Source organism: Pocillopora verrucosa, chromosome 2 (genome assembly GCF_036669915.1).
Source record: "Pocillopora verrucosa isolate sample1 chromosome 2, ASM3666991v2, whole genome shotgun sequence".
Taxonomy (NCBI): Eukaryota; Metazoa; Cnidaria; class Anthozoa; order Scleractinia; family Pocilloporidae; genus Pocillopora; species Pocillopora verrucosa.
The window spans coordinates 8,381,667-8,408,483 of NC_089313.1; the positions used below are offsets into that span (position 1 = coordinate 8,381,667).

Consider the following 26,817-nt stretch of genomic DNA (forward strand, 5'->3'; position numbering starts at 1 on the left):
AAAGGAGGTGAGAATTGAATGCGGTTTTGCGGTTACCAGTTGACCCCAATGCCTCGCTCAGTAAGATTTTTCAGAGCAAACATCCTGGATCTTGTTACAGGAGAACTTAAAACATGTAAGTAGTACCAAACGAAGAAAGACGATCTCTAATTCTTTTGGTACAATGTTCATCAGGACATTAACGCCACATTTGCCAATTAGTCCCCCATTTGATGACTCTTGGTTAACAACTCCACTACAAATCTGATTTTCCTTTTTTCGGCTGGAGTCAAAGTGTTTTACATAATTCAGGTGTGTTGGTGTAGTCCAGGTTCGCGGGCTTCCTTTGCCGATGATACGAGAGACGATGGCGCCAGCTTTAAGCCACAACTAGAGGCACGTCTGTCATGCAGGCTGTCCCACTTTCCACCGAATGTAAAAAATGCCATAGAGAAAAGTTGCAAGTCATTTGCACGTAAAATTTGCTCAAATTATGACTCATCATGACCAGGTTCATAATTAATTTTATTTGCGCTTTCCTTCTCTTACTTATTTAGCAACCCCAAGACGAACCCAACTACTGATTCTGCTTTCTCGAAAATACTCCAACTTCCAATATCATGGCTCATGCAGTTGAAATTTACCGAAGCCTATTTTCAAATTACGCTGAATTGTTTTTTTTCGTGTAAAAGTACAGGTTTTCTGGATCAATATCAGTATCTGGGAGACTACCCACCTACCCCTCCCCTAACCCAACATTAACCCTAACTTGTCATCAATTGACTATTGTTGGGTTAGGGGAGGGGTAGGTGGGCAGTTGCCCAGATACTGATATTGATCCAGATTTCGTTATGAATGCCATCCGTAAATCCGTAGGCCATATTCAATAGCCATATCAATATGATTGTAGTCTTTTGAATGACAGAGGGATCTCGACTACGTAAGTCGTTTTTGGTGGAAAAAGAAAGAGCAGATCTGCACAATTCAAACCATTCTTTCATCGTCATGTTTTTTTCCTTTCCATACCAGATAAACTCTAAACATACACAAAAGAGTAAAGTATAAACTAAAGGTTTGAAGTGGGTCTTGGAGCGTTGAACTAGATTATCACTTTCAAAACAGTAGGTTACAAACATGAAGGAAGCAAATTAAAATAATACCTAACACATATCGAACACACTGCACATTTCGCAACGGTGGTAATATAAAATTTATTATGGCTTGAATTTACAAAGAAAATTATTCTAACTGTAGTTAATCGTGAAAAAGAATTGTTATTCTCCACTGTGAATGACATGTCGCTTAATGCGCCTGCCAATGCTTTAGTTTTACTTCCGTTAATTGTCATATATCGACTTGAAAACTATCTTTTTTTGTTATATTACGTTACTTGATTGTCACGTTGCCAAGCCCATCACGCAATACTCTCCACGAGAAGCTTACGTGAAAACACCACTCTGAGGGCCTCTTCATATGAGCGCGGTTGACCGAAATGGCCTGCTTACCAGGACGAATTTCGTCTTGGGTTCATATGAGAAAATTCAGCCCGGTTTCCCAGATGAGAAAAGGCCGAAGATCCTGGGGACGAGATTTGGCGCGAAATTAGAAACACAAAACAAAGATGGCGAAATGCAACCGACATATTACTTTAACGCCTATCATGGCTTTGGTAACCCTTTTAGCAGTATCACTGCAGTTAAACGGGCTGGTAATGATATGGAAAATTCATCAGGCAAAGCAAAACGATGCCATTCGGGCCGCCTTGTTGTGTGATGAAAGTGCGCTGCTTCGTCATCGACCATTTAACGCATGCGCTATTGCGAATAATTCATCCCGGTAACCGGGATGAAGTGTTCATATGGCAAAATTTTCCAGCCCCCTTACCGAGATCCCGGTTGGAAAAACAGAAGTCTCGGTAACCGAGCCAGGACGCCCTCTCATATGAACACATAGAAAATTTTACAAAGGATTTAGAGGTAAGGCGAGATCTCGGAAACCGGGCCAGCCTGGTCAACCGGGCTCATATGAAGAGGCCCTCAGATGAAGAACTCAACACCGTTGTGTGATAACATTATACAAGTGCTATAAATATGAACTAACCGGCAGAGAGTGACAGAAATTCTACAAGTTTTACAGAAATTCTAGACACATCTTTGCGAATTCAGAGCTTTTCGTCGAGTGCAGCTCCTTTTTGTTTAGCCATCTGTTTCTGCATGTTAGCTATCATCTCTTGCATTCGCCTCAACTGAAAAAAAAAACATTCACTTATCTCAAAACACACACAAGAAACACATTTCAAGTCAAAACTGTATCACAAACAATGGGGGAACTAGAAGAATTTTCCCACAAGGGTGTCTTACTGAGGGTCTTAGCGTTGGCGAATGAGGGCGTATGCCTGGTTGTTTTACAAAAAAAAAAAAAAAAAAGATCAATCAAAAGATTGTATGATTGTGTTGGGGAGGGGTGGGGGTGGGGGTTAAAAGCACTCTAGAACCCCAAGGCATACCCGTGCGGTCGCCTTGTCCATAGATAAAAACATGTGCGTAAGTTAGGCACACTGGTGTGCACCGATCGATGTCACGGTCATTATTTCAAGTGTGGTGAGCACGTCTGTTACGATTCCAGTTATATATAATACCTCTGCTTCCTTTTCCCTTAACATTCGGTCCTTCTCTGAGATTTCTGCTGTATCCACGTCATCCAAATCGAAATTTCCACTTTTTCGTTTCCTGCAATAAAGAAAAGCAGTGTCCATGGTAAGCTTTTTGAGTGCATTGCAATATCATAAAAGGAAAGAAGGATGGGTCACTCTGTATCCTATCTCCCTCATTCTAATATTATTCCTCAGTATGGCACGGTGCACCCTTGCCACGCTCAACTCCACACTTCACACACATCACTCACGCAGCTCGCGTTCACACGTTTAACAGTGGATTTGCGCACTCGTTACGATGCGAGGCTTTCCCGTGGTGGTCAGGGCTCTCGAAAGCGGAATTTGTATTTCATCGCCGGGGAGTGCAGTTCTTCTTTATTTTCTGATGGGTACTATTGCTTTCTCGCGGTGAAATTTATACAACCACAGTTCTCACTGTAGACTTCAAACGAGAAACAACGCAACCGTTGGAAATTCCCCGTAAATACCCTCCGTAAAACGATGAACCATAAACCATGTAGTCTTACGCCACACTGGATGATAGTAACCTTCGTTTACATTCTTGAATCTAAGTTCCTATTTCGAAAACAACCACAGCATGCAGCTTAAGTTTGCCAAAAAAATCAGCCAAGAATCTTTCAAAGTAATGCCCTTTTTAAAACTTTAATCCTTCCTTTAAAAAGTTTAGGCCTCTTCTCCCTCTTAAGTTCTTCATTTGACCACTTTTTCATCCTTCCTTTGTTTCATTTCATAATTTCCCTTAATTCTTCTCCTCTTCTTCCTCCACGCAAAGTTGCTCCCGTTTGATTGTAAACCCCACATTTGCTGAGAAATGACGGAAAGGGTAGAGATCGAACTGCGCATGTAATGGTGGAAGGAGGTGGTTAACTTACATTCCTTCTATTGTTTTTCGTGGACTGGAAGGTTCCCCCTGGCTCGACAGTCTTTCTGCTCTGTAATTTTCATAATGAACCTCTTGTGTGACATCTTTCAAGTCCTGCATATGCGTCCTACAAAGACCTCAAAACACAGACGGTCAGAAATTGTACTTGTCCAACGAGAGCTGCATCGTTTATAAAATTCACTTAACTTCCGCTAAAAAGGTTTTGAAAAGTTTTGTTGAAAAGTCAATAAAGTGGTGTGATGCGATAGGAAAAAAAAAACGACTAACCGTATAAGCATGTTTCTAAGCTTTATGAAGTCACAATGTTCGGGGTTTTCGACTGCAAATTAAGACAACAATTTATATTAAAGTTCACAAGGCAACCAAGTGGACAATGAGACATGCTTTGATGCTACTCTGGTTTAACGAATGTAACCAAGAAGTTACAATTCATAGCCCTATATATCCATATATAGGTCTATGAATTGTAACTTCTCGGTTCCATTGATTAAATTTTTAACTAGAGCAGTATGAAACCATGTCTAAGACAACAATAGTTTAACAGTGTTAATAAGAAATACTAACAGGAGGCGTTGATTGTTAATTCTCCTCTCTTGCTGCTACACAATTTCTTGTCAATTAGTTGCGAGAATTTGGTGAAAGATCAAGATGACAACTTTTACCTGATAAGTCTGAGTATTCTCATTAACCGTTTGCTAAAAATAATGTGGAAATTATAGGGAGAAGTTACATTTTAGTCACTTCTGGGAGTTAAAGGGTTAACATTCTCTCCGTTTTTCTACAACACACAGCGCTTCAAGCATTCTCTTCTTGGATTTGCTTCATTGTAATGGAACACCGACAAAGCAACAATCTATTACTACAATCAATGAGTATAGGTAACAACATCAGCCAATCAGACGCCCGTAATTTCTTCATGTATATTATTAATTCAGTTTTTGAACCGTTGGAATTCAGAGTCAGCCATTCACGTTATCTCGTTCATCCAACCACCCTTCTATTATTACCAAATTTTCATGCTCCACAGTTGGCCCCGGTAAAAAGGAGTACCTCTACTTTAGTTAGAATTAATTACCTTCTGCCATTCCCCAAGGATATTGCCTGACTCGTACTTGCTTTCCTCTCACATCTGTAACGTTGTTACTACCAATCACAGCAAAAGGAATGCTACCCTGCAGTAAAAGGTTGAATGCATTAGAACTTTACCCCTTCCCCCGCAATGCACGCTTTTGGGCCCCCTCTGAATCGCTGTTTAATAAGATCAGTCCCTGAAACACTGTACGTTTTTGCATTGAAGACCGTATTAGAAACACCGCTCATTCTTCAGTGTTTCTTGTAGTTTGGTGAAACATCGTCTATTCATGGAATAAACATTTTACATTCTCTCATTAAAAGCCTAAGCATGGTAAACTCAATTATTTTTTAATTATAGGTTAAAGCCTACTTAAAACAATGCATTTGAGGCCATGCTGTAGTATAAGAGGAGACAAGGTACAGCTGTGACCTGGTTATAAATGAGCTGGCCCCCATTGTCTGAAGGGTGGATAATGCTATCCACTAAATGAATCTCTACCCAGTGGATGGTACACTTTGTTTGGTTACCACTTATACACTGGATAGTGTTATCTGCCCTTTTGAACAACTGGGCCCTGGCCTTAAGCCTCGTCTGGTTGAAGTTCAGTGCTATGTTTATGTTTTTGGGAGGAACTGTGCATCATTAACACATATTTGCACTAACCTTGAGTTCTTGGTTGATTTGGACAAATTCTTCATCATCTTCACTATCACATTCAGGGAAAGTGTAAATTTTAATACCATTGTCATCAATCTCCTCTAATATCTAACAGAATTAAAACATTGAAATGAATTAATTGAAACCAAATTTGAGATTGAATAGAAAACTTAATTCATCTCTTGGCTACCATTCATTGGTAACAATCCACAGGGAAGTAATCTCTTTTAAGTCAGTAGAAGGAGACCTTACCATCAAAAAAAAAAAAAACCCAAAACAAAACAAAAAAAACATTTCTTTCTCTGATCACCTAACGAACAGATTCCATGTTGCCCTGCATCTGTTAAGTAATAGATAGCAGATGACATCAAAATGTGGTAAGAGCACAATAGTGGCACACAAGGCCCATCAAATTGAACAGACCGACAGCAATATAGAGTCTATTTGTTTTATATGATAAATTAAAAGCAAAACAATTATTAATGGTGATGTCATCTTTGCATCTGTCCTCCCACAGATCTTAGGTAAGAACCAATCAAACTGTGTGTGTGTGTGTGTGATGCAGTTTATTAAGTAAAACATATTGATTCATACCACTAACCTTTCTTTTCAGTCGCTGTACTTCAAACTTTGTTAAACAATCAGCCTTCGCAATAACTGGAACAATGTTTACTTTGGTATGCAGCATCTTCATGAAAGCAATGTCTATGGGTTTTAACCTACATCAAAAGATAATTAATTATTAATAGATAATTACTTAATTGGATTATACATTCATTTGATAACTTAGTAATCAGGCATTTCAACCCCATGAACCAGTAATCCTTAAAGATATGAAAAAGATTATTCTGGCATGTTTAAGGATCTCCAAATCCTTAAAACATATGGGACCTCAAACATTGTCACATACTTCTACAAAAGAGGCAGTTAACACTGACGTGTGTAAAAAAGACAATTTCATCTAGTGTCCAAATCACTGAGCTTGCACATCCCTGGCTCTTTGTGATTGTGTGATGCTGACCTGTCAAAACAGGCAACCCAGTGAAGTAAATCTTATTAACAATTAATGAGCGTTTACAGTAAATAAATTAAATGATTATAAATCACTAACCCATGGCCATGGGGACAAATAAAGTAAAGACAGCAATGAACCCTGTTGTCCACTATGTGTCTGCGATTGAGTCCTGATTCATCTTGCAAGTATGCCTCATATTGTTGATCAACATAATTTGTTACAGCTTGCCAGCTAATATGGAAAAAGAACACTTCAATGTAGCTAACAGTTGAACAGAGTTATATTAACCCTTTCACTTCAAAGATCTCGCTACCAGCCCCTCAACTGTCTTCTATACAATTCTTCTGGTATTGGATCAACTAATAATCCCCTAATTTACATTTTTCTTTATTCTTGTCACTTGTCTGCTTGATATTTTTAGGAGAAAATTCTGTCTTCAACATCCATAGGAGTTAAAGGGTTTACTTAATATGAAATTATAAATTCAATTAATTTTTGTTAGGGAACAGGAAATTTATCAGGGATTTTTGGAGGGCTGCGTTGTGTTGAGCTGAGCTGAGCTGTGCAGAAAAACCTCAGAGCACATTGCTGAAGGGCTTGTCTTGTTTGCCTGAGTGATGCTAAATCAAATTTCAAAATGGCTATTTCTATCTTTCTCTTTGTCAATCAGTGTCTTACCAGTCAGTGTTATCAACAGCATCAGCAAATCCAGGAGTATCAACCACTGTTAATCTTAAGCGGATGCCTTTTTCTTCAATTTCTACAGTATTAGTTTCAATTTCAACTGTCTGATGTATACGATCTATGAGACAAAAATCATTGGCTTTGCTTACTGGCTGATCTGTGAACTCTAAGCTAATAAAACATTCATGCATCAAATAAAAAGATTATAATCCATTTAACAAATGATGGATTTATTAGAGGACAGATACAAACGTACTTCACCATCATCAGCATTTTGCTTTTTTATCATATATCTAGAACAAATAGATTCCATGTTGCTGTGGGTCTTTCCAGTAAAAGATCACAGACAACATTGAAATTTGGAAAAAACAACAAGGAGGTATACAAGGTATAGCTGAGTGTGTCACCTGGACCCATTGATAACTCCTAGGTGGAGAGGGGCATAGTGCCAAGAAATCAACACAATGACCTGGTCAAGTCTCAAACCCAAGCCTCTCAGGGTGCAGTTCTGTTATGCCACAGCACACCCCAATTCAAGAACTAAGACAAGGTGTAAAATTTATGTCTTTGTGTCTCTGATTTCTTCTAAATTAGTGTTTTGCTATGAGTGAATTAATTTGTTCAATACTTTAAAAAAATGTATGGCCTTGAGAGCAATGCACCCTTCTTGCATGAAAGTCTTCTTTCAGTCAAATAACTTGATTACTCTTGTTAAGAGAGAAACTACAGTATTAGAACTTTTAATCTATGTTTCTATCAAAAGGATGCATAGAACAATTACATGAACTCACCAACTACTCTTGGAATGGCAGTATCATCATACAAGTCTGTCAAAAACAAGCTATCCACAAGAGTTGACTTTCCCAAACCAGATTCACCTGAATGGTGTAACAAAGATAGCAGGAGTCAAGCAAGTTTGCCAACGATTGGATAAACCATTCCAAGACTACTTATGGTAGACATTTTTAAGACAACAGCAATCTGATTCCTTTATAGGGAGCTTTAACCATCTAACTCTCATGAGTGACCAAGGCAGAATTTCTCTTTGCAATATCAATAGTATATTGATGAAGCAGGCAAGCAATAAGAACAAAAAGAATAAATTAAAGGATCATTAGTTGATGCAATAATAAATTATATGAACTAATATCATAAAACTGAGATAGTGGGAGTGAAACCTGGGTTTACAATCCCTATCTCTTTCACAGTGGAATCCTTTGGCCCCTCTTGTTGGTTATAGTGCATAACTGACTGTCAGCCATCTTATAAAGAGTGAGCAAGATTTCCCTTTCTAGATGTGAGGGAAAGGCAAACCTTGGAAGATTGCCAGAGGAAGCAGCAAGCAAATGAACTGCAGAACTTCTAAAATGGGAAAGGACTACTGCATCTCTTTCAGTATGGTTAACTTCCCAATTGCTGTGGCAATTTTTGTTCTCTTTGAGGAGGACCTGTTCACAGGCCACACAACTTACAACAATATGTAATAAGGAAATGACAAATAATAACTTTTAGGTATTCAAATAAGTTTAAGTGTAATAATCAGATGTATGTTCATACAGTAGCCATTGTGTTACTAATTATCACTAACATTGCTGCAAAAATGTTCCATTTACTTCATAACAAAATTAATTTTCTTTAAGAGAGAAAGGTAAATCTGGGTTAAGAAAAACCAATGGTGATGTTACAAATTTATAGACAACTGCCAAAAAATTTCCCAACTTTGTTTAAATGGCTTCTATAGTACAACTACTACTAGATATAAGAAATAACTCACCAACAACCATAAGGGTAAACTCAAAGCCTTTTTTCACAGATTTGCGGTGGACTTGATTGGGGAGATTTGCAAATCCGACATAACCAGGTTCCTGAAAAATATACTCAAACATGTAAATTATGTGAAGTAAATTTTATCTAGAGCCTGTAGAGCCAATATCACCAACTAGCCTCCAAATGGGCTGCTTTTGGAGTAAGGAATCATGAATTTAAAACATAGAAATTAGTTACCAGATTTCAAAATTTATTTTTCATTTTCCAATTTGTTTCTTTTGAAGCCCTTAGCAAGCACCCATTTCTGCACTATAGCCACGCCCAATCAAATGTTGATAAGAGAGTCATCTACCGTTTCAGAGGGTAAAGAACGAGAAGGAAGATGTTGCATATGTTTAGCTGGCATCAGCCTGTCTAAACAATGACATAATGTTCATCACAAGGATGAGTCTTTTTGTTTCATAATCCTTGTCAAGGAATAGACTGAGATTTGTATGAAAAAGCATTCTCCCTGTCTCAAATTATCTGTGAAGTGACAAACCTCACCACATCATCACCTTGACGAGTCAAGCCTAGTCTACAGAATTAGGAGGAGTATATGTACCACCTAGGCGCCTCCATGTACTAGTGTACAAGTTTTAACGTTAGCTGAGCAGCTGTAAAGGCTCAAGGTCTTAAGATTAATCTTATTATTCAGTTCTAAATTTGTTAAGGGATATCTGACTTTAAGTCTCGACGTTGAATCAAGAGAGACTTTCCGAAGCGGTAAATACGATGAAAAATTTAGACATATTGACATTTGACCGCAAGGTACATTGGTCGCCGCCGAAACGGATGTAATAGTGCTAAAGTTATGGAATAGCGACATCTAAAATTCAAATTATATCCCTATGTTGATTCAGAGTATTGACCGATATGTTATAAATAGATGAATATTTCAAAAAAAAACAACACTAATAAATTGAACCTTTGAATAACCAGCGCATTTTTAGAACTACGCGAACAGATGTTAAAAATTTGGCTCGATAAGTGATATCTTATGTGGAATTAAGGTGTTACAACCACGCGATCCGGCTAGAAAAATAAATTTGGCTAAACATCACGAACGGAGATACGAATTAAGCATTTCTGTTTTCCGAGTACTTAAAGTACAATGCTCAATTATTAATAAGATTGTTGGATTTGTTAGTAAAAGGGAGGGGTAATTATTAGCTTAACTCGTCACATGAAGAGCGCGCTGTGTTGGCCGAACCTTAGAGCAGTAGTTTAAAAGCAGGCGGGATACGTATTTTGACGTTTAGCAAAAGAAAATCAGACCTTACCGGCTCTTTGTGGGTAGATTGCATCGTCCGCAGGCCAAAGAGTTGCAGAACATAAACAAAACATAAGTTTAACTGAGGTAATTCACATCTTGGAAGAATTTTTAAACTTTACATTCGAATCGGGAGATGTCAAAGATAAAAAATTTCAATGACAGTCACCATTAAAAGGTACAAGCGTTGAAAAATACCTTTCAGAGCTTCAGAAATAACTTTGCTTCCACGATTCGCTCTAGTGCTAGAATTCATCCTTCCTCTTCGCGGAATACTCAAGAAACCTGACAAGAATAATTAATCATTGGATGGTTGAGGAACGCGCAAAATTACCAATTGAATAGTTTATAGACAGTCTAATTTCGTTTCCAGACTCCGAAGAATCTGATTTCTTCCGGACGTTGAGAGGTTGGTCATATTTGTGGTCATATTTTAATCCACTTTCGACAGAAATATGAGGGAAATTAGGTAAAAAAAAAAAAAAAGAGGAATATACTGTAGACCGTCACATATGGCGAAGGTGAAATTAGAGTTTATTCGACCGTGTTAATTTGAAATAAATTTCGCGCGAAAATGACACGCATCTCGTGTGACTCGCGTAGACAAACCTCGCGTGTTGTTCTAATCAACGTTCGCAGTGACTCACGGGAAACCTAGTCTTCTAATGGCGGCGAGAAGAGGCAAATGGAAAGCCTTAATTCACGACAACAACATCTAGACCCAGGAAGACAAAGCTCCTTTCAAAGTCTCGCCTTAAACAATGTGAGAAGCGCTTCGAGAGCGAGTGCTAGCTTCAGCGTAACTTCGCCGTTTGGGAACTATCCGGAACCAACCAGCGTAAATTATCGAGCAACAATGGTTTCGACAACTTCCACCCCGACTCCGTCAACACAAATGTCACCGTTTTATCTGTTACGGGAAGATACTCGTGAGTTAACGAATTTATTTTTTCATTTGTGGCTGTGTCTTTCCTGACGCTTATTCACCGATCTTTCAGCTCGTTTTTTTTTTCTTTTGCAGCGACTCCTTCAGAAGCAAATAGCAACCTTTTGGTAAAACATGGCTTTGACCAGACGTATCAGAAGAGCAAAAAAGTCAAAGAAGGATTGAGTTCGTTTTTACCGCATTTGCCTGGTAAGGCTTCCTATTGTATAATACAACTGTACGTGCAAATGTATCATTAATTATTTCGAGTGATTTTAAACCAAAACCTTGCTAATTTGAAATGGCACATTACTGAAAACACGCCAACGTATTTACCATTTGCGTATCGATAAGCAACATGTTTGAGAGGTATACTTCATGAAACTGACAATTCCGAGATCTGTAATATAGTTCAAGAATCGCGAAAGAATTTTAACAGGAAAATATGAACTCTTACTTTTTAAAATGAATGTAGAGACGGAAAAAATGTTATAATCAAATAGTCCACGCAGACAAGATTCTTAAACAGATGATCTTGTTTTCAAAATATCTGACAATATTCCTGTTCGATCATATTTGACCCTATGTCACACTCCCCTTTCTGCAGACAGCACCACTGGAAGAAAAAGAATACAGACAATTGAGCACTCGGAATGTATTCTTCTATAGGCACTAGCTGTGAAGCAATATAAATGTGTTGTTGATTAAGTGTGAGGTCAAGGTGGCCGGATATTGGACAAGTTTAGCTTGTTTAACTAGGATGAAGCGTGCTCCAGAAACCACATCTCTCCTCTTTCTCTGTGTTGAAGATCTGACTACCACACTGCCATTTTGAACCTTGCTTAGCTATTCGGCTATTAACCTGTGGAATGACAGAGTTTAATACCCCCCTTCTCCATCCCTTTTTTAACTCTTTGAGAAAATGATAGCCACAAGCAATTGCTGTCAAAACTGCAGAAAAAGATGTCCTTGTTGAGAAAAGTTACTCAAAATTTATAGAAGTTTGTATTGCTTACCTGTGTATTTATAGCAAGACACATTACCCTTTGCATGGGTGTTATTCTGTTTATCCCAAGTGCTGATGAAAGGCTTATCTCGGTAGGAATCTCTGTAGTTTATCCCGGTTTCAGTAAAATGAAGCAATTAGGGTATTATCCACTTAGACTGGATGTCTGTCCATAAAAGGGATACTGACCCTCCCCCCCATCCCCTTCAGCATTTGGTCAGGGGTATGTCCTGGGTCAGGTGTGAGAGAGTCATGTATTTTGCCCAACACAGTGACCCAGTTGTGGATTTATACTAGGTCACTATTTGGTTGTAGAGTGTGTTTGGCAATTACAAAGAAGCCACTTAAGGGAGTGCTGCTAGAATAGGGTGGAATAATTTCTTGCCTAGTTTTAAATCATGTATATATTGTATAATTACATTTTACTGTTTATTACCTAGCTTTTTACAAATTCATAATTCAGATTTATGTATTTTTATTTATTATTTATTTTTTATTTTTATTTTATATCTGGCAAAGAGCCATACCATGGATGTACTGATATTAAACCATTATTGTTATTATTATTATTATTATTATTATTATTATTATTATTATTATTATTATTACTTTGTGTCAGTGTGTATACCGTACTCACTTGTAAAATTAAGAGAAGATTATATCTTTAGAACAGTAATATCTTCAAGATTAAATTACCATATGTTAGAAAGAAAGGACAGATAAGCATGTATTATACTAATTACTAACTTCTGGCTTCATTTTGTTTATTTATATTAGGTGTTCTTGATGAACTAGGAGGACCAGAAAATAGGTAATTTGTTTCCTTCTTACTCTTTTACTGTTCGTTAGTATGGCAAAAAAATTTGTTCTGATTTAAAATTTACAAGAATTGCTCCTTAGGTCTGCCAAAGGAACAAACTTATGAATGAAATGATCAGAAAGGAATTTGAAAGAGTTCACTGATTACCATTCAAAATGTTTCATTTACTTTCCTAGTCTTCGTTCAGTGGTAGACAAGCCTCCCATTGGTGGAAAGGAGCTCCTTCCTTTAACTGGGCATTCCTTGTCTGGATTTCGCTTAAATCCTGGTCCGGTAAGTATCATATGATTCAGCTTACAAGCATTTGCATGAAAATGCCAGTTTTTCAGCAGTTTCCCTTTAAAGCCTTTAGTAACTGCTATTGTTAATGGGCAACTTAGAGTAGATTGTTTTCCTGGACACCATTTTCAGCTCAAAGACAATAGTGCAACTGTGGTATTTTCTCAATGAAATGCCCCTATTGTTGATTTCAAATTGGCAAGGTAAACTTAATGTGAGGATTGTTATAATTTTTCTCTGTTTTAATCAGGTATTTTTTTTGTTACCCTTACTCAGAATGACAATATTCCCCCCTTCATCTAGTAGAAAAAAAATAGTCTCCAAGAAATAGACTTTTCTTGTGAACATGTGTATGTATGTGTTTAAAATCAAAATTTATCAAATCAGCAGCATATTCCAGCTTTCCTATTCAACTGAATTTAGGTACTTGTGAACTTGAGAAGTTGATGAAACTTCAGGGCTGCAATTAAACACCCCTAGAGGCACTTATATGAGGTTGGCATTTAATTGGTGTCAAGTGTTAGATGAAGAAACTACTGACTGTAATATCAATTCAGTTAACTAGTAATTTCACAACTGTTAATATTGCTGCAGAGGTACAGTATTGTCACAGTTGCACTGGTTGAAGAGTGAAGTGAAAAACTGCAAGTGTAGTTTGTATCAGAAACTTTGGCTCAGAATCATGGATGTTTCAAAACTTGTCATGCAGAGAGATAATTTATATATATTCTGCATATTCCAGATTCCAGAACAGTTTCGTTTCATGAGTCAGCATCCAGTGAAGAAAAAACACAAACATAAGAAGCACAAAAGCCAAGATAATGAGCGAAATAAGGAAGGAGGTGAAGCAGTCAGTCAGTCAGGTCAAGAGCAAGAAAAGCTAGCATCCTCCTCTACCGGTATGAAGAATTGTCAGTTTTGTTTTACTCATATTCATGAGTTGTGTAGTCCATGTAGTAGATGAATTGGGGAACCGGTAAAGAGATAGATGATGTAGAGGGGTGTCTAGTGCAAGAGGGTTTCAAATTTTGGTTCTTGGATGACTTCAACCAGCTTCAGTCTCAACCTAAGTGTTTCAGTTTCCCCTTTACACCTTTTTTTTTTCTTTTTCAGTAGAATATATTGTACATGGCTATGAAATTTCAGCTGTGATTTACCACAATGTATATTATGCTGGATCCTTGCTTTCATATGTCTTTCTCTGAGAGCGTATGATTACCCATTAACTCTATATCCTTGGGCTTCTAACATCAATCCACCCACTCAGCCCAGCCCTTGTTCAGCCATAACCAGAGAAGATCCTTCATTCCTGTTCAATACAGTTGATGAGAAAGTTTACTTTTACTTAAAATATCACTGGTGGATGAGCTGGCAGCAGATTTGCGAGCTCTCTTATTTTTTCTCTCTATAATGTCTCTCTTGTGATAAAAGCACCTGTTATCAATTTGTTTGAGTAATGTAAGGAAGACAGGTAGAGACAAGAAAAAAAACTTACATCAATTTAAAGTAACCATGCCAATTTGTTGTGGAATGTTTGTTCATAGATAAACCTGAGGGTGCACATGACTCCAAAAAACACAAGAAACAGGTTTGTGAAGATGACTAGATTAAGAAAACCTTGATTTTGAGCTATTGTAATTCATGGTTTATTTACTATTTGTATTCATAAGATTATCATAGTGTGTATGTCCTGATGTTATTTTGAAGATATAGAAAAAAAATGTTTTGCATTCCTTATACAACATGCCTTATCTGTTGTGTTTGTTTTCCTATTAGAAAAAGCATGATGATGGTGAACGGAAAAAGAAAAAGAAGGAAAAGAAAAAGAAAAAGGTATCTCTCTATTTCACATTCAGTGCGGTCCATGATAAGAAATGTGTTGGGGAGAATGCATCACTGTCTGATAAATCCCATCTCTTTTAAATGGTAGCATTTATCATGATGGTATCATGGTCTGCCTATTATGTCATTTGTTTGTGCATTTTTACCTTTAGAGACATTTCAGCAAACTTGCTTTGTACTCAAAGTTGAAAAAGCTTGTTGTGCTATAAATAATCTGTGAAATATTAACCACATTGTAGAAAAATTTATGCACTGCATTGAAAAAATTGAAAATCAGGTTTGCTGTTTTTGTAACAAAATTAATGATGAAATATTATGGAGAAAAAAAAATTTGTAACAACCATATAGCAATTTATTGAATAATTATACAAGGAAGCTTCAAAGCTGTAACAATCCGAAGGATGGCATTTGCACCTTGCCCTGTTAAGTGGTCTCATTTCATGTACATGTCCAGTCTTGGTTGTAATAATTTGCTGTTCTTTACAGGTGAAAGTTTTGTAAGCTTTTCAGTGATTTTGTTGCTTCTTTCATCATAATTTCAGAGGCACACACCTGATGCTACTCCTCCTGGGGGAGGACTGGACCCAAGTTGAAGACTGAAATGTAGAGACTATTTCTATAGAAAATAATGACAAAAATAATGACTATTTTAAAAAATATTTACAAGTACGCCTAACTTAAGTTATGTCACCTTTAGGATAAAGAAAGACGTATATTTAGAAATACTAGGTTGTTTTTCAGCAACATTGTACAAAGTTGGTCATTGATAACTGGCTCCAAACAGGAGCTGAATTTAGGGAGTTGTCTGTAAGAAAACAGGAAGAAATCTTGTTTCATGTCTGTTCTTGTCATTTCATATACTCGGTAACAACATTGTCAGTGTGCAGGTTACTTTAACCCTTTCACTCCCAAAATCTCATTAGTTATGCTCCTTTTTGGGCATACAATTATAATGTTTGCCTAGAGAATTTGGTGTTGGATCAACTACTGGTCCTCTGATGGATATTTTTTCTTTATTCTCATCAGTTGTCTGTATAGTATTGTTTTGCTATTGTAAGGGAAATTTTCTCCCCGTCACTCATTGGAGTTAGAGGGTTAAGTGATAGGCAATGGTTGTAAGTTATGTCTTGTCTCCCACCATTAGAAAGCCATCATTTCATCTGAGTTGTGGTAGGTTAGGATCTTAAAAACAATGTGTATAGAAATAGTTTTGGAGATGAGACCTACCTTAATCCAGTTTTAAGAGGTAGTGCAAGCTAAAAGAATCTCCCTCCACACACTCTCATATGATTTGTAAGTATTTGCACTATGATGGTGCTTTGTAATGGAATACTTTAAGAAGCATAAACAAGCAGCTTCTCTGCCAAAAAAACCCATCCACTGTCAGTTCTTGACTTGGAATATTACTCATCTCTTATCAATCATGTCATACTTTTACATCAGAAATAAATTTTGGGCAGATACAGTATTGTGCAAAAGTAATGCAAGCGGAATTCGGCGAATTTCGTTATTTGTTCTAACGATCTTTCGTCGAAAGTTCGAACGAAAATTCGATCGAAAGTTCAAGGCCTGTTAAGCGACATTTCGTCTGAACAAAGGACGCTTTTTCGATGAATTTTCGCCACGACGCGAAAATTCGTGGCGGAAAGTGTCTCTTCGATCATTAGTGTTCGAAATTTCGCTTCGAACTGACAGTAGCCATCTGCGAGTGATCAAGATTGTTTACTATTCATGTAAGCAACACGAAATGTTATCAAACGTATTTCCAACCTTTTTCACCACGACAGAGACACTTAATATTTGAGACTAAAAACAGTAATTGCGACCAAGAGAAATGTATTTGGTGGAAATAAACTCTCAAATGATTGGAATAGTTTTAAACATTAACTTCAGTACTCCGCTTTTAAACCAGACAGAGCAGAGAACGTGTTTTGAGTGTTTTCAAACGTTGTCAATCGAGAAATGTGTTCCTTGTTTATTCGTTCTCAGTCGCTACGCAAATAGACAGCATCCATATCGCTGATTGCTTTCCAGATATCATTATACCCATGTTTGTTTGGAAATATTTATTCTTCACAATTTAAATATATATATATATATATATAAAACGCGAGCTTCAGAGCGCGTGCAGTATTTTAGCATTTAAGCGTTCTTTGTTCGTTTTGATCCTGCACAATCAGACGCTAATAAAAGTGTGAAATACTTTACATTTCGCAACAAAATACTGAATATTAGTAAGTGACGGCTGAAACAACTATTATTTAGGTCACGTTGCCCTATTTTTGCGTAAATTCTGGCATCTTTTGCCAATGCTTATTTTGCACGGTTTCTACATACACTGTTTGCTTCCATAGACAGCTTTTGAGGTCTTCCCGATCGAGGTAAATTGACCACGAAACTGGTGAGACGCAACTTTCAAATGATGCGCGTAGCAAAAACCTAATAACCCATCGCGTTTCAACGCTTTCGGTATTTCAGCTGGGTGGAGGCCTTGCTTGTGGAGGGGCTTTTTTATTTTTTATAGAATAATTTGAAACTTTGGCCACGATGACTACCAAAAGTAGAGTACGTAAATGATCCCAAACGCATCGACACCATTGATACACTGAGTGTTGCCATGGTTGCAAACAACATAGGTCACGCGGAGGACTCAAATCGTAGCGGGAAATTCCATGGGAGTTTTACATAGAGCAGTACCGAACCACAAATTCAGCCAAATCTTTTTGAAAGAATGAACAATTGCAACGAATTATCGCCCCGAATATTCGCCGCATAGAACGAATTTTCGCTCGAAATTTCGAGTCGCATTAACGCCATCAAGGAATATGTCGCCGAAAGTTCGAGCCGTTCAAAAGAATACATGCCTCGAAAGTTCGCAGAAATGTCGTCGAAGTTTCGTTTCGGTCAAGAATTCGTCGAAAAGCTAGGAATTTCGTCGAATTTCGTCGACAGGTGTTTGCATTACTTTTGCACAATACTGTAAGTGAAACGCGTCCATTTCTAAGGGTTATCAAAGTTGACATATGCATAGTGGTAGCAGTCTGAAGTGTGAGCCAAACCTGGCTTAACAACATACATCTTGGAGGTAATTGTGGAATGTTGAGTAAGCTGTGATGTAAACGAGTGATTTAACGTTCCTCTTATGGTACAAAATATTCTTTGTTAATCACTCAAGTTTAAGAATGAACAGTCAGGAAGTTTACCGCTGGCCAGCTATAGGTATGTCGTATCAATGGGCCATTTTACAGTTGTGTACTTAGTTGCCAAGTCCTTGATTTGTTGTGATAGAGATCAGTATCTAGTTAGCATGATAACAAAGTCATTTACATTTGGAGAGCTGCAAGGTTTATCATAACAAGGTCACCCTTAGCCTTACTCCTGTTCAAAGGCTTGGCAACCAAGCACGAGACTGTAAAATGGATTATTCTGATTCTGTTTCACCTCGGGGGAAGGGACGTCTACACGTATGCTACACGCAATTCTTGAACAATTTCTTAAGAGAAAACGTCAAATTGTGCATCTTTACTGAGATGAGGTTGACACTTGCATATGATACATATGTTGCACTGTTGCAGTGACATGCTTTCCTTGTGTTCACTGTTTCGTCTGTTGTTTAGAAATTTTTTTTTGTATTTATTTAGTTCTTCGTTAGAACTATCGCCATGATGAAGGGCTGACGCTTGGAACATCTGTTTTAAAACTCTTTACGGAGGCAAATTTACGTTATCAACTCAGTTGATAATACTTAATTACCCTGATATACTCTCTCAACGACGCAACGGCACAGTTTCTTTAGAAAACTACCCTCTTTATTCTCGAGTTTATTTCAGCTCGGATTTATGGCCCATGTGCGTAGCGCGCTGGCGATAAATCCCAGCGGAAGACATGCGGTTCTGTAACTCACAGTATGGACCGGCAAAGTGATGTGATAAGATATTTATAACATCACTGGGTTAAAATAGAGGGGAATTGAATTCGAACAATCTATTGAATCTGGCGGGTGGTACAGTGAAATACGGCCCGCTAAATCGACCAATCATAAGAACGTACTTACTGGTACATTCTCAACTCAAGAACATCTACCTCGCCACACTGTAACTGCTGCTGGGCATCAGATACAGTTTTTCCTCCAGCTTTAAAGTGGTCTGAATCGAATCAGCGGGACTCTTCACCACTCTGCTTAAAGCCTAGCTGAAATTCAGCTCTTGATTAATATTTTATTTTATAATGTTTAACAGTTGTGAGGACGACGCCTTCACACTAAAAAAGGGGGAACGAAAAAAGATTCGGTTACGCTTTCGAACTGGCCTGGCTTTCGCACAAAACACACAAACATTTTTAAACAAAAAATTTTATTTCTTACCGGCAAATTGCATTTTAAATACTTAACTTAACAATGTTGCGAAAGATAATATACTTTAATATTTTAATTTTGCTATACAAGATATGTGCTTTAAGTATAAAAAACTGAGAGAAATTGACATTGAACTTTGACTTTATATGCATGTCTTTTTGCACCTCTCCCGAAATTCATTTTAAGGCCGGGGGAACCCCCCCAGAAAAACGATTCCACCATCACGGAAGCTCTCTTAAGCACCATTCGAAAGTAAATTTAGCTTTCTTACAACATTGTATCAAAAAGCACGTAACGGCTTCCTCAAAAAATACATTAATAACAATAATAAAGTTCATAACGAGAAACACAGAAAGAAAATCACCAAACCTATTTTTTTTTTCTTCCCAATAATTATAAAAGAAAATTATGACCTTCTTTGAACTTCGTGGTTTGGCAATTACAAAAATATGTAAAAAACAAATCAAAACAAAAAATGGCTATTTTCCCAAATATTCCTTCAATGTAATGTTTCCTGCGAAAAGAGTGAAAGAGCACAGCAATTGAGACCTCATGTCTTCGTCATATGTACTCTCTTTAATGTAACATTAAGAATGGACGCAGACAACTTAAAAGAGCTGACAGATCTGTAGAAGAACACGTGGTCCTAACATATGACTAAAATCTCTTTTGTTTCACTCTTAGACTTAATTCTTTGACCTCAAAAGGGTATAGCATCTACTTTCTCTTCAAAAGCTTCACCCCTTAATTTAACATCAAGATCCCGAGAATAAAGGAAAGATCACCCATTGAAGAAGCTCTGGATTATTAAACAAATTCTCCTTGTCAGTACCTTTGGAAATATCTAAAGACCAGTATAGAGAATATACATACTGATGCTGGGGTGTAAAGAGTTAAAGAGAGACTGGCTAAGAGAACTATACGATCAAGATGCTGGTTCACGAATAATGTCAAAACAATCAATTTAAGGTGGCGTGTATTTCAGATGATGACGCTTTTGATGTTTTCTATAAGTTTTAGTTGAGACATGTTTTTGTGTGAAAACGATAGTTCAATCAAGGTGTCTCTTGCTTTGTTGTTCTCAGTCGAAAAATACCCTCCGTCATTTGCATTGCTTTTCAGGCTTGCAAAAAAATTGCGTCGTTTTGTAGTCATTTTCCAGTTTGTCAATACCATACTAACTCAGCAGTCTGTGAGGGGTTCAGAAATAAGTCATAGTAACGAAAAAGAGCGGGAAAACGGCTCAAAACTTACCACCATGGGTCTTCCTGTAGTTTCAATCGGTAACATAAGAGTAAATGCCACACAGACTAATGACGTCACACCATAAACACCTAATGCCAAACGTAGTGAAACTCTGAGCAGCACCTACAACACAAGAACACGTGATTATGATTAAGCCAAGATCCACGTTCTTACTTATCAGTATTGTAACTTGTGTCCTCATTATTTTAACTGAGCCAAGATAGTTGTTTAAAGGATCTCCGCCGCCAACTATGATTTGAAAACAGAGTCGCCGTAAACAACCTGGAACCTTGCGAGTTCATCTTAGTGTCAAATGAGACCTTTACAAAACGGCCGCAATTGGTACAGAAACTGTGTCGATTCTCCTTAACGAAGGGCTAACGCTCGAAACGATAGCTTCAGAATCGCTTTACGGTGGCCAATTCACACCGTCAGCTTAATTGATAAAACTCTAAAGCATTTAGTTTTTACCTTGAATTCTCACAAGCCCTTGAAACCGTAGCACTTTCCTTGAGATTGCCGAGGTATTGACATAACGATAATGTTTCGAAAAACACTGATGAAAAACTGACTGTCATAGAGCAGGAGCATCTCAGCATCTTACTTACGATGAATTTAAACGCCATACCTGTGATATAAAAGGCGTCACCATTGCTCCAATACGTGCCATTGCGCTGCAACATCCCAAGGCCAAGGCACGAACTACAGTGGGATAAACCTGTTATCAAAGGAACATCAAAGGTAAAAACATTATTCATGACCTGTGTGTCTACTTTTGACTCGTTCCCAATCGGGAAGAAAATAAGGAGGGATGGAAGGCCAAAAAGGAATAATTTCTCCATCAAACTGCACGCTTCCTTGCCGAAGGCTCTTCCAATCTTCATGATGGTCTTGCGAAATGCACCATATTTTAGTTATTTGCGTCACACAATAAGAATAGCAGAATTAGTAACAGCAATTGAGCTATCCTGAGGCAAAACAAGATTTTAAGAGGAAAATTTCAAAAGCGAAGAAAACGTTTTTACTTCTTGAGATGTTTTAGGTAAGAGGGTTTCACGCAGTGAATCTTCCAATTAGAAAAAAGCCTCAGTGAGAAAAAAAAAGGCAAGAGGAAAATATGAAACGCCATCTACTGTTAATCTGATTGTGTAACCAATCGGTATACGTTTGAAAGACTTTTAAATGACTGTGAATATATGAAAAAGATGTATGTGATCTGCGGATAGAGAAATGAATATGAAAGCCATCTTTCCAGTACTGAACACTACTCTAGCGGTAGTGAAAATAAGGCCTGAAAAAAATTCAGGCCTGTACAGGATTTGAACCCATGACCTCTGCGATACCGGTGCAGTGCTCTCCAAAGATCGCTTTCATATTCATTTCGCTATCCTGCAGTCATTTTTTCATCACTTCAAGGGTTTATTTGGAACCAACATAATGACCAGCTCCCAGTTGTCTTGTTAGCTCAGCTAGTCGAGCACTACACCGGTATCGCAAAGGTCATGGGTTCAAATCCCGTACGGGCAAATTATTCGTCAAGTAAATGAAGCAGGCGTTCTTTCTATCCTCTTGTAAGGTTTTCTAGGGTTCAAGAAGTTTGCCTAATTACCAGTTAAGTCGCGTTAGTATCACCGAACATTTACTGATCTGTTTGTGCTTTAATTTTTGATACGAACCGTAAGGACGAATAAATATTCCACTGATTTTGCCCTTCAGGAAAAAGGAGGAATGATATTTTCATCGTGTCGGTTTTAACAAGCCAAGTTCTCGCGTTTTGAAAACAAATAGAATCATCAATACTCATAAATAGGTTAATACAATTTACCTCTGGTGTGTAGACATAAAATCCTTGAAAAGCCCCTGATATAAATCCTCTGACCCCAAATATAAACACAGTCATCAGAGTTCTAAAAGAGAAAGAATAGGGGTCTGTTTCTGCGAATTTGGTCAAAGTCACTTCCGGCCAAGAATTGTATATCATTTGTGATCAGAGTTTTTTTACAATATTACCTTCCAGAACAGATGAAAAGTAAAAAGTAACACATTGCAGTAAGAAGGAATTGTACGGCCATTGTTTTCTTTCTTCCAAGTTTCTCTATACAAAGCATGGTTACAATGATACCTGTAGCAAAAAAAAGCAACTCATCATTTCAAGACTAGGTTTGAAGTTTACATGTTTATGTACTAAGCTGTAAATAAAATTAGTGTTAACATTTGTGGTAAGAAAAGAGAAATTTTTGAGTAAACATTACAGAGAAAAAGTAAGCAGCAAGGGCTCTAACACTAGACCTTTTAGCTCGTGAGGAGAATTTTTATCCATTTCGTCAAGTATGCACAGCGTAAAACAGTGAATGTGATAACAACTATAAACTTGCCATTCATGCATGCATTGCGGGCCTACACTTATTCACTCACCCACTCACTAACGACGGCAATATGGCTAATGTAATTAAATTGTACTAACCACAAAAATGGTTAATCATACTAGCCTTATTACCAATTTCAACTAGAGCCTATGGTTTATGTTATGCGAAGCAACTACCGTACATGTGGCTACAAGTTTTGCCAGGAAATAGCTATAGCGTACCTGGAAACTCAGCGAGTGTTGTCCACATCATGTCTGTGTAGTCTGTTACAGTAAGAAGCTGACATCCGCAATCAGGATTCTTCACTGAATTACTGTCGGCTGCAATGTAAACACACCCTTAATTAATCATTTTCCGGGTAGCAAATTCATGCAATGGTACAAGAGTTTGCGAAACTATCAAAGAAGTGGTATTGTATCTGGGTAGATGATTGAAAAGCTGATTGTACAGAACAGTTGAAGTTTACCTTACTGCACTACAAAACCTGCGTATAAAAACCTGTTAGGCTAAAATTTCCCAGTTAAGCACCCATCTTATAAGAAGCACTCTAGGCTAAAATCTCAACAGAGATTCTTATTTTTAGTATGTAGAGTTTGATGCATGTGATACAAAAAGGTAACAAAAACTATCCAAAACATCGGTAGTGTTAAAAGACCACAATAACGTTCTGTCAATACATCCATAGCTGCGTAACATATCCAACTATGTACTAGTTAATCATGTAATGCAGGGCAGTATGAGGCTGGCATATAGCAAGCTGTTTTTTTTAAATAAAAATTAAGAACGTGATTAGGAACCTAGGTAGCCTAATTTCACAGTAAACACCATTCATATAACTTGAAAAACCTAGGTTCGTACAAGTGGTTTTTCACTGTATTTCACTTAAACCAATCAGTTTTTGGGGTGGAATTATACTATTTTGATTAACTGTTCTTTTTCGGTAGAAAACCAAAATCAGCAATTTTCTGCATGTAACTGGTTTTTTCTTTCACAATGTTGATGGGCTTACAGAGTCAAGCAACTAACCTTATCTTAAAGGAGAAACTCTCAAAAGAAACCGGTCGTGTCGGTGGCGTGTATTACAAGATGATTTGGTTTGATCAGCTGAATTGATCGTATGAACTGTTCACTAAAAGAGTTTCTAAAACTGACGTCTCAAGCGCTAGCCCTTTGTCAGAGCGAGTGTTATGTTAGACTTGCATGTTTATTAGCTGCTCTTAAGGAGAAGCCTGAGGTCCTACTCCAAACAAAAAGAGAAGACTGGACTGAAGAGAGAGGCAAAAACTGAGCCAATATATGCATCTACATGTATCAATGATGACGGTCTGAAACAGGCAGCTACTTTCTATAACTGTGTTGGTACATATTGTAATAGCTGAGAAAGTTGGGGTTATTTCACCATAAAGGGGGTAAGTTTATGAAGAAGTTGTGATGCTGTGTCGGTGAGAAAGTAAAACCTACTGTAGGTAGTATAATCAACTGAGCTGATAACGCAAATTGGCCACCATAAAGAGTTTAAAAGCTGACGTTTCGAGCGTTAGCCCTTCGTCAGAGCGATTGGATCACTCTGGCGAAGGGCTAACGCTCGAGTCGTTATTTCATCATGGTTGCTTTACAGAGAGGTTTGCTAATCCATTCATGTGTTGAGTTCTCTTGAAAAGTGAGCCTTTGATAGTTTATTACCAGTAAATGGATATTAATCATGTAGGTTTTCACGTTCTCTACTAACCGTTACAGCTTCCACCACCAGATTCTTCAGATTCATTTAGCCCTTGGTACATTTCCGTGGTCATTAATACTATCCCATAATATGTGAAGGCCAAATTAACCCTACAGATAAAAACACTTGTTAATATTTTAAAACCCACATTGAAATCAAATGAAGCAAATTAGAGTAACCTTTTTACGTCTTGTTATTAGATTACAGGTGGTTACTTAGTTGAGTGGCACTGGCTAACAAGCTCTATACCAATTGCACATAATTATGTACAACCAAAATTTTAATGTACACACATGTCCTAGAAAGTATACTTACCATATGAACCATAGTAGAATTGTTGTTTTTCTGTATTCTGGGCTAAACAAGTCTGCAATTCTTCCTTGTTTTCCATTCTGTTAGGAAAAAAAACAACAATAATAGCTGTTACAGTAGCAGCTGCAGGGTAAGAAGATCTACCTGTTAGTGATGAGCTAACTCCCTGTCTCTTATTTTACTCCCAACATACAAGAGATTATTGTCAAATTTGTTCAATTAGGTTGACGTATAGGAGCAACAACGCAAAGTAAATTAGAAAAGACCTCAAAATCCAGACCTCTGAAATTTCCTACTGGAGCCCGCTTCCCAATGAACAGGAAAGCCTCCAGCTCTTCACATTTCATGCCTGCTACTCTAAACTTCCCATTTGCACAAAGTTTTATTGAAACCACAAATGCAAGCAACTTAAAATGCATGAACAATTTTCAAAATTCAAAGCATTATTACAAACAGTTAAAAAGAATTATACAATAACTGTAAAAATTCTGACATGCTCATTGGTTGAGCATGCCTCATCAAATCTATTTGTCAAATGGACAAGAAAAATTGTGGCCAATTTGTTGCATAAAGCAATTGCACTAACCTCGCCTGCATCTTGGAGATATCCACAAGGCAATTCTTTCTTGTTTGTTCTTGCTGTCTTCTGGAGCATTATCAATGCCTTCTCTTTTTCACCAGCAGTTACTAAATATCTAACAGACTCTGGAAGCCACTAGAATGATAAAATGATAAAAAAATTAAAAAATAAAAATTGCAAAATTAGTAGGAGATGTACATTCCTTTTGCAGACACCTTACTGTAGTTTCCCTGTCAGCATCTGCGAAGAGGTATCAACAGCATTTCCTTTTTTATTTTTGTGTAACCTAAATATCAGATTTGTTGCAACTGGGATATGAATAACCATGTCTTCATACAATCTGAGTGGTTCTTTTCTGGATGATCATGCATCAGACCTAGGACCAAACATTTCTCTTTTCATGAGAGCAACAACTATTTGATACAGCCTGTGTATAAGGGAAACTGATGGAGATAAGATTGCATTCAAAATTTGTTCCTAAAAATAAAACCAGCAAATGAATGCAATTTTTCTCAAACTTTAACAATTAGTTAATCATCTAATTGGAAAAGGGCAGACACATGAAATACTTACGAAACTCATCAAAATAAAGCACAGAAGAGGTAAAGACAAAATTCCTAACAACCACCTCCAGCCCAATGTTGGCATCACTGCCATAGCAATTCCAACTGTAAAACATGATCCTATCGACCAGAAAAACTGTGGAATACATTCAAAAGGAAGTCAGTTTCAAGTATATTGACAACAAGCCTTTTAACTACATTTTAAAAATATATTTATCACATAAATTTGTCAGGAAGTAAACTTAAGAAATTCCACCATGCAAGTTTTAGAGTAGGCGAGACCTTAGAATTTATCCTGTCATTATAATTTGGCTAGGTGAAGTTCGCCTTGATTGTGCATAAGGTTTCTCCTTTAATTTTGATTTGAAACACTAGTACATCTTTATACAAAAACTGTCACCAATATTTGATCAACTTGCCAACCAATTTGGATGACTTCCAAAGTATGAAAGGGTCTGTTTAATTACTTCATGCACATGTATTATAAAAGGTATTGTTAAATGCAAATGAGGCTCAACACTTCAGAAATACATTATAGGCTGCTGACAAATCACTGAAAACAAACTATCATTACCATGCATTGACAAAAGAGCTGCAAAATGTATCAAAAAATATAGTAACATAAAAGAGAGAAAGTATGAGGTTGAAGATATAATTCTTACTGATAATGATAAAATGCAGTATGACCGAGCACTGGAAGGAAGAAACTCAGCAAGGAGAGTTGTCCTACAAAAATTTCAAAAAGAAAAAAGTAAATTG

The 26,817-nt window shown here is 37.3% G+C and overlaps 3 protein-coding genes across 6 annotated transcripts in view; 1 reads left to right on the forward strand and 2 right to left on the reverse strand.

Annotated features, from left to right (window-relative positions):
• Positions 1 to 1,171: 1,171 nt before the first annotated feature.
• On the reverse strand, positions 1,172 to 10,390 carry LOC131771232 (septin-2-like). The gene is made up of 13 exons (XM_059087003.2): positions 10,244 to 10,390; positions 10,057 to 10,090; positions 8,742 to 8,832; positions 7,759 to 7,845; positions 6,962 to 7,085; positions 6,380 to 6,514; positions 5,870 to 5,987; positions 5,275 to 5,376; positions 4,612 to 4,708; positions 3,804 to 3,855; positions 3,526 to 3,642; positions 2,618 to 2,708; positions 1,172 to 2,224 (listed from the first exon to the last, which is right to left on the reverse strand). The coding sequence occupies exons 1-13, from the start codon at positions 10,300 to 10,302 to the stop codon at positions 2,141 to 2,143; spliced, it is 1,191 nt and encodes a 396-aa protein (XP_058942986.2). The 5' UTR covers positions 10,303 to 10,390; the 3' UTR covers positions 1,172 to 2,140.
• Positions 10,391 to 10,698: 308 nt separating this feature from the next.
• On the forward strand, positions 10,699 to 16,383 carry LOC131771275 (mediator of RNA polymerase II transcription subunit 19). Its single transcript, XM_059087048.2, has 8 exons — positions 10,699 to 10,975; positions 11,068 to 11,181; positions 12,755 to 12,788; positions 12,974 to 13,070; positions 13,819 to 13,975; positions 14,621 to 14,664; positions 14,853 to 14,909; positions 15,461 to 16,383. The coding sequence occupies exons 1-8, from the start codon at positions 10,732 to 10,734 to the stop codon at positions 15,509 to 15,511; spliced, it is 798 nt and encodes a 265-aa protein (XP_058943031.2). The 5' UTR covers positions 10,699 to 10,731; the 3' UTR covers positions 15,512 to 16,383.
• Positions 16,384 to 19,261: 2,878 nt separating this feature from the next.
• LOC131771234 (synaptic vesicle 2-related protein) overlaps positions 19,262 to 26,817 on the reverse strand; it is a 28,399-nt gene continuing 20,843 nt past the window's right edge. For all 4 annotated transcript variants that reach the window (XM_066162590.1, XM_066162591.1, XM_066162589.1 and 1 more), the window contains 11 exons: positions 26,721 to 26,784; positions 26,069 to 26,194; positions 25,502 to 25,630; positions 24,919 to 24,995; positions 24,613 to 24,713; positions 23,105 to 23,203; positions 22,528 to 22,639; positions 22,343 to 22,424; positions 21,146 to 21,235; positions 20,527 to 20,640; positions 19,262 to 19,786 (listed from right to left, as the gene is read on the reverse strand). In XM_066162590.1, coding sequence (XP_066018687.1) covers positions 19,772 to 19,786; positions 20,527 to 20,640; positions 21,146 to 21,235; positions 22,343 to 22,424; positions 22,528 to 22,639; positions 23,105 to 23,203; positions 24,613 to 24,713; positions 24,919 to 24,995; positions 25,502 to 25,630; positions 26,069 to 26,194; positions 26,721 to 26,784 — 1,009 coding nt within the window. In that variant the 3' untranslated portion in view covers positions 19,262 to 19,771. The remainder of the gene's footprint in view (positions 19,787 to 20,526; positions 20,641 to 21,145; positions 21,236 to 22,342; positions 22,425 to 22,527; positions 22,640 to 23,104; positions 23,204 to 24,612; positions 24,714 to 24,918; positions 24,996 to 25,501; positions 25,631 to 26,068; positions 26,195 to 26,720; positions 26,785 to 26,817) is intronic.

What these genes read in the sequence shown, in the direction of transcription:
- LOC131771232 (XM_059087003.2), bottom strand. Translation starts at nt 10,302, where the DNA reads ATGAATTCTAGCACTAGAGCGAATCGTGGAAGCAAAGTTATTTCTGAA. An exon ending in ATTTCTGAAGCTCTGAAAGG is followed by an intron (nt 10,091 to 10,243) that starts TATTTTTCAACG and finishes GCAACTCTTTGG; the next exon opens with CCTGCGGACGATGCAATCTA. An exon ending in AATCTACCCACAAAGAGCCG is followed by an intron (nt 8,833 to 10,056) that starts GTAAGGTCTGAT and finishes TATATTTTTCAG; the next exon opens with GAACCTGGTTATGTCGGATT.
- LOC131771275 (XM_059087048.2), top strand. Translation starts at nt 10,732, where the DNA reads ATGGAAAGCCTTAATTCACGACAACAACATCTAGACCCAGGAAGACAA. An exon ending in TCTGTTACGGGAAGATACTC is followed by an intron (nt 10,976 to 11,067) that starts GTGAGTTAACGA and finishes TTTCTTTTGCAG; the next exon opens with CGACTCCTTCAGAAGCAAAT. An exon ending in GCTAGCATCCTCCTCTACCG is followed by an intron (nt 13,976 to 14,620) that starts GTATGAAGAATT and finishes GTTTGTTCATAG; the next exon opens with ATAAACCTGAGGGTGCACAT.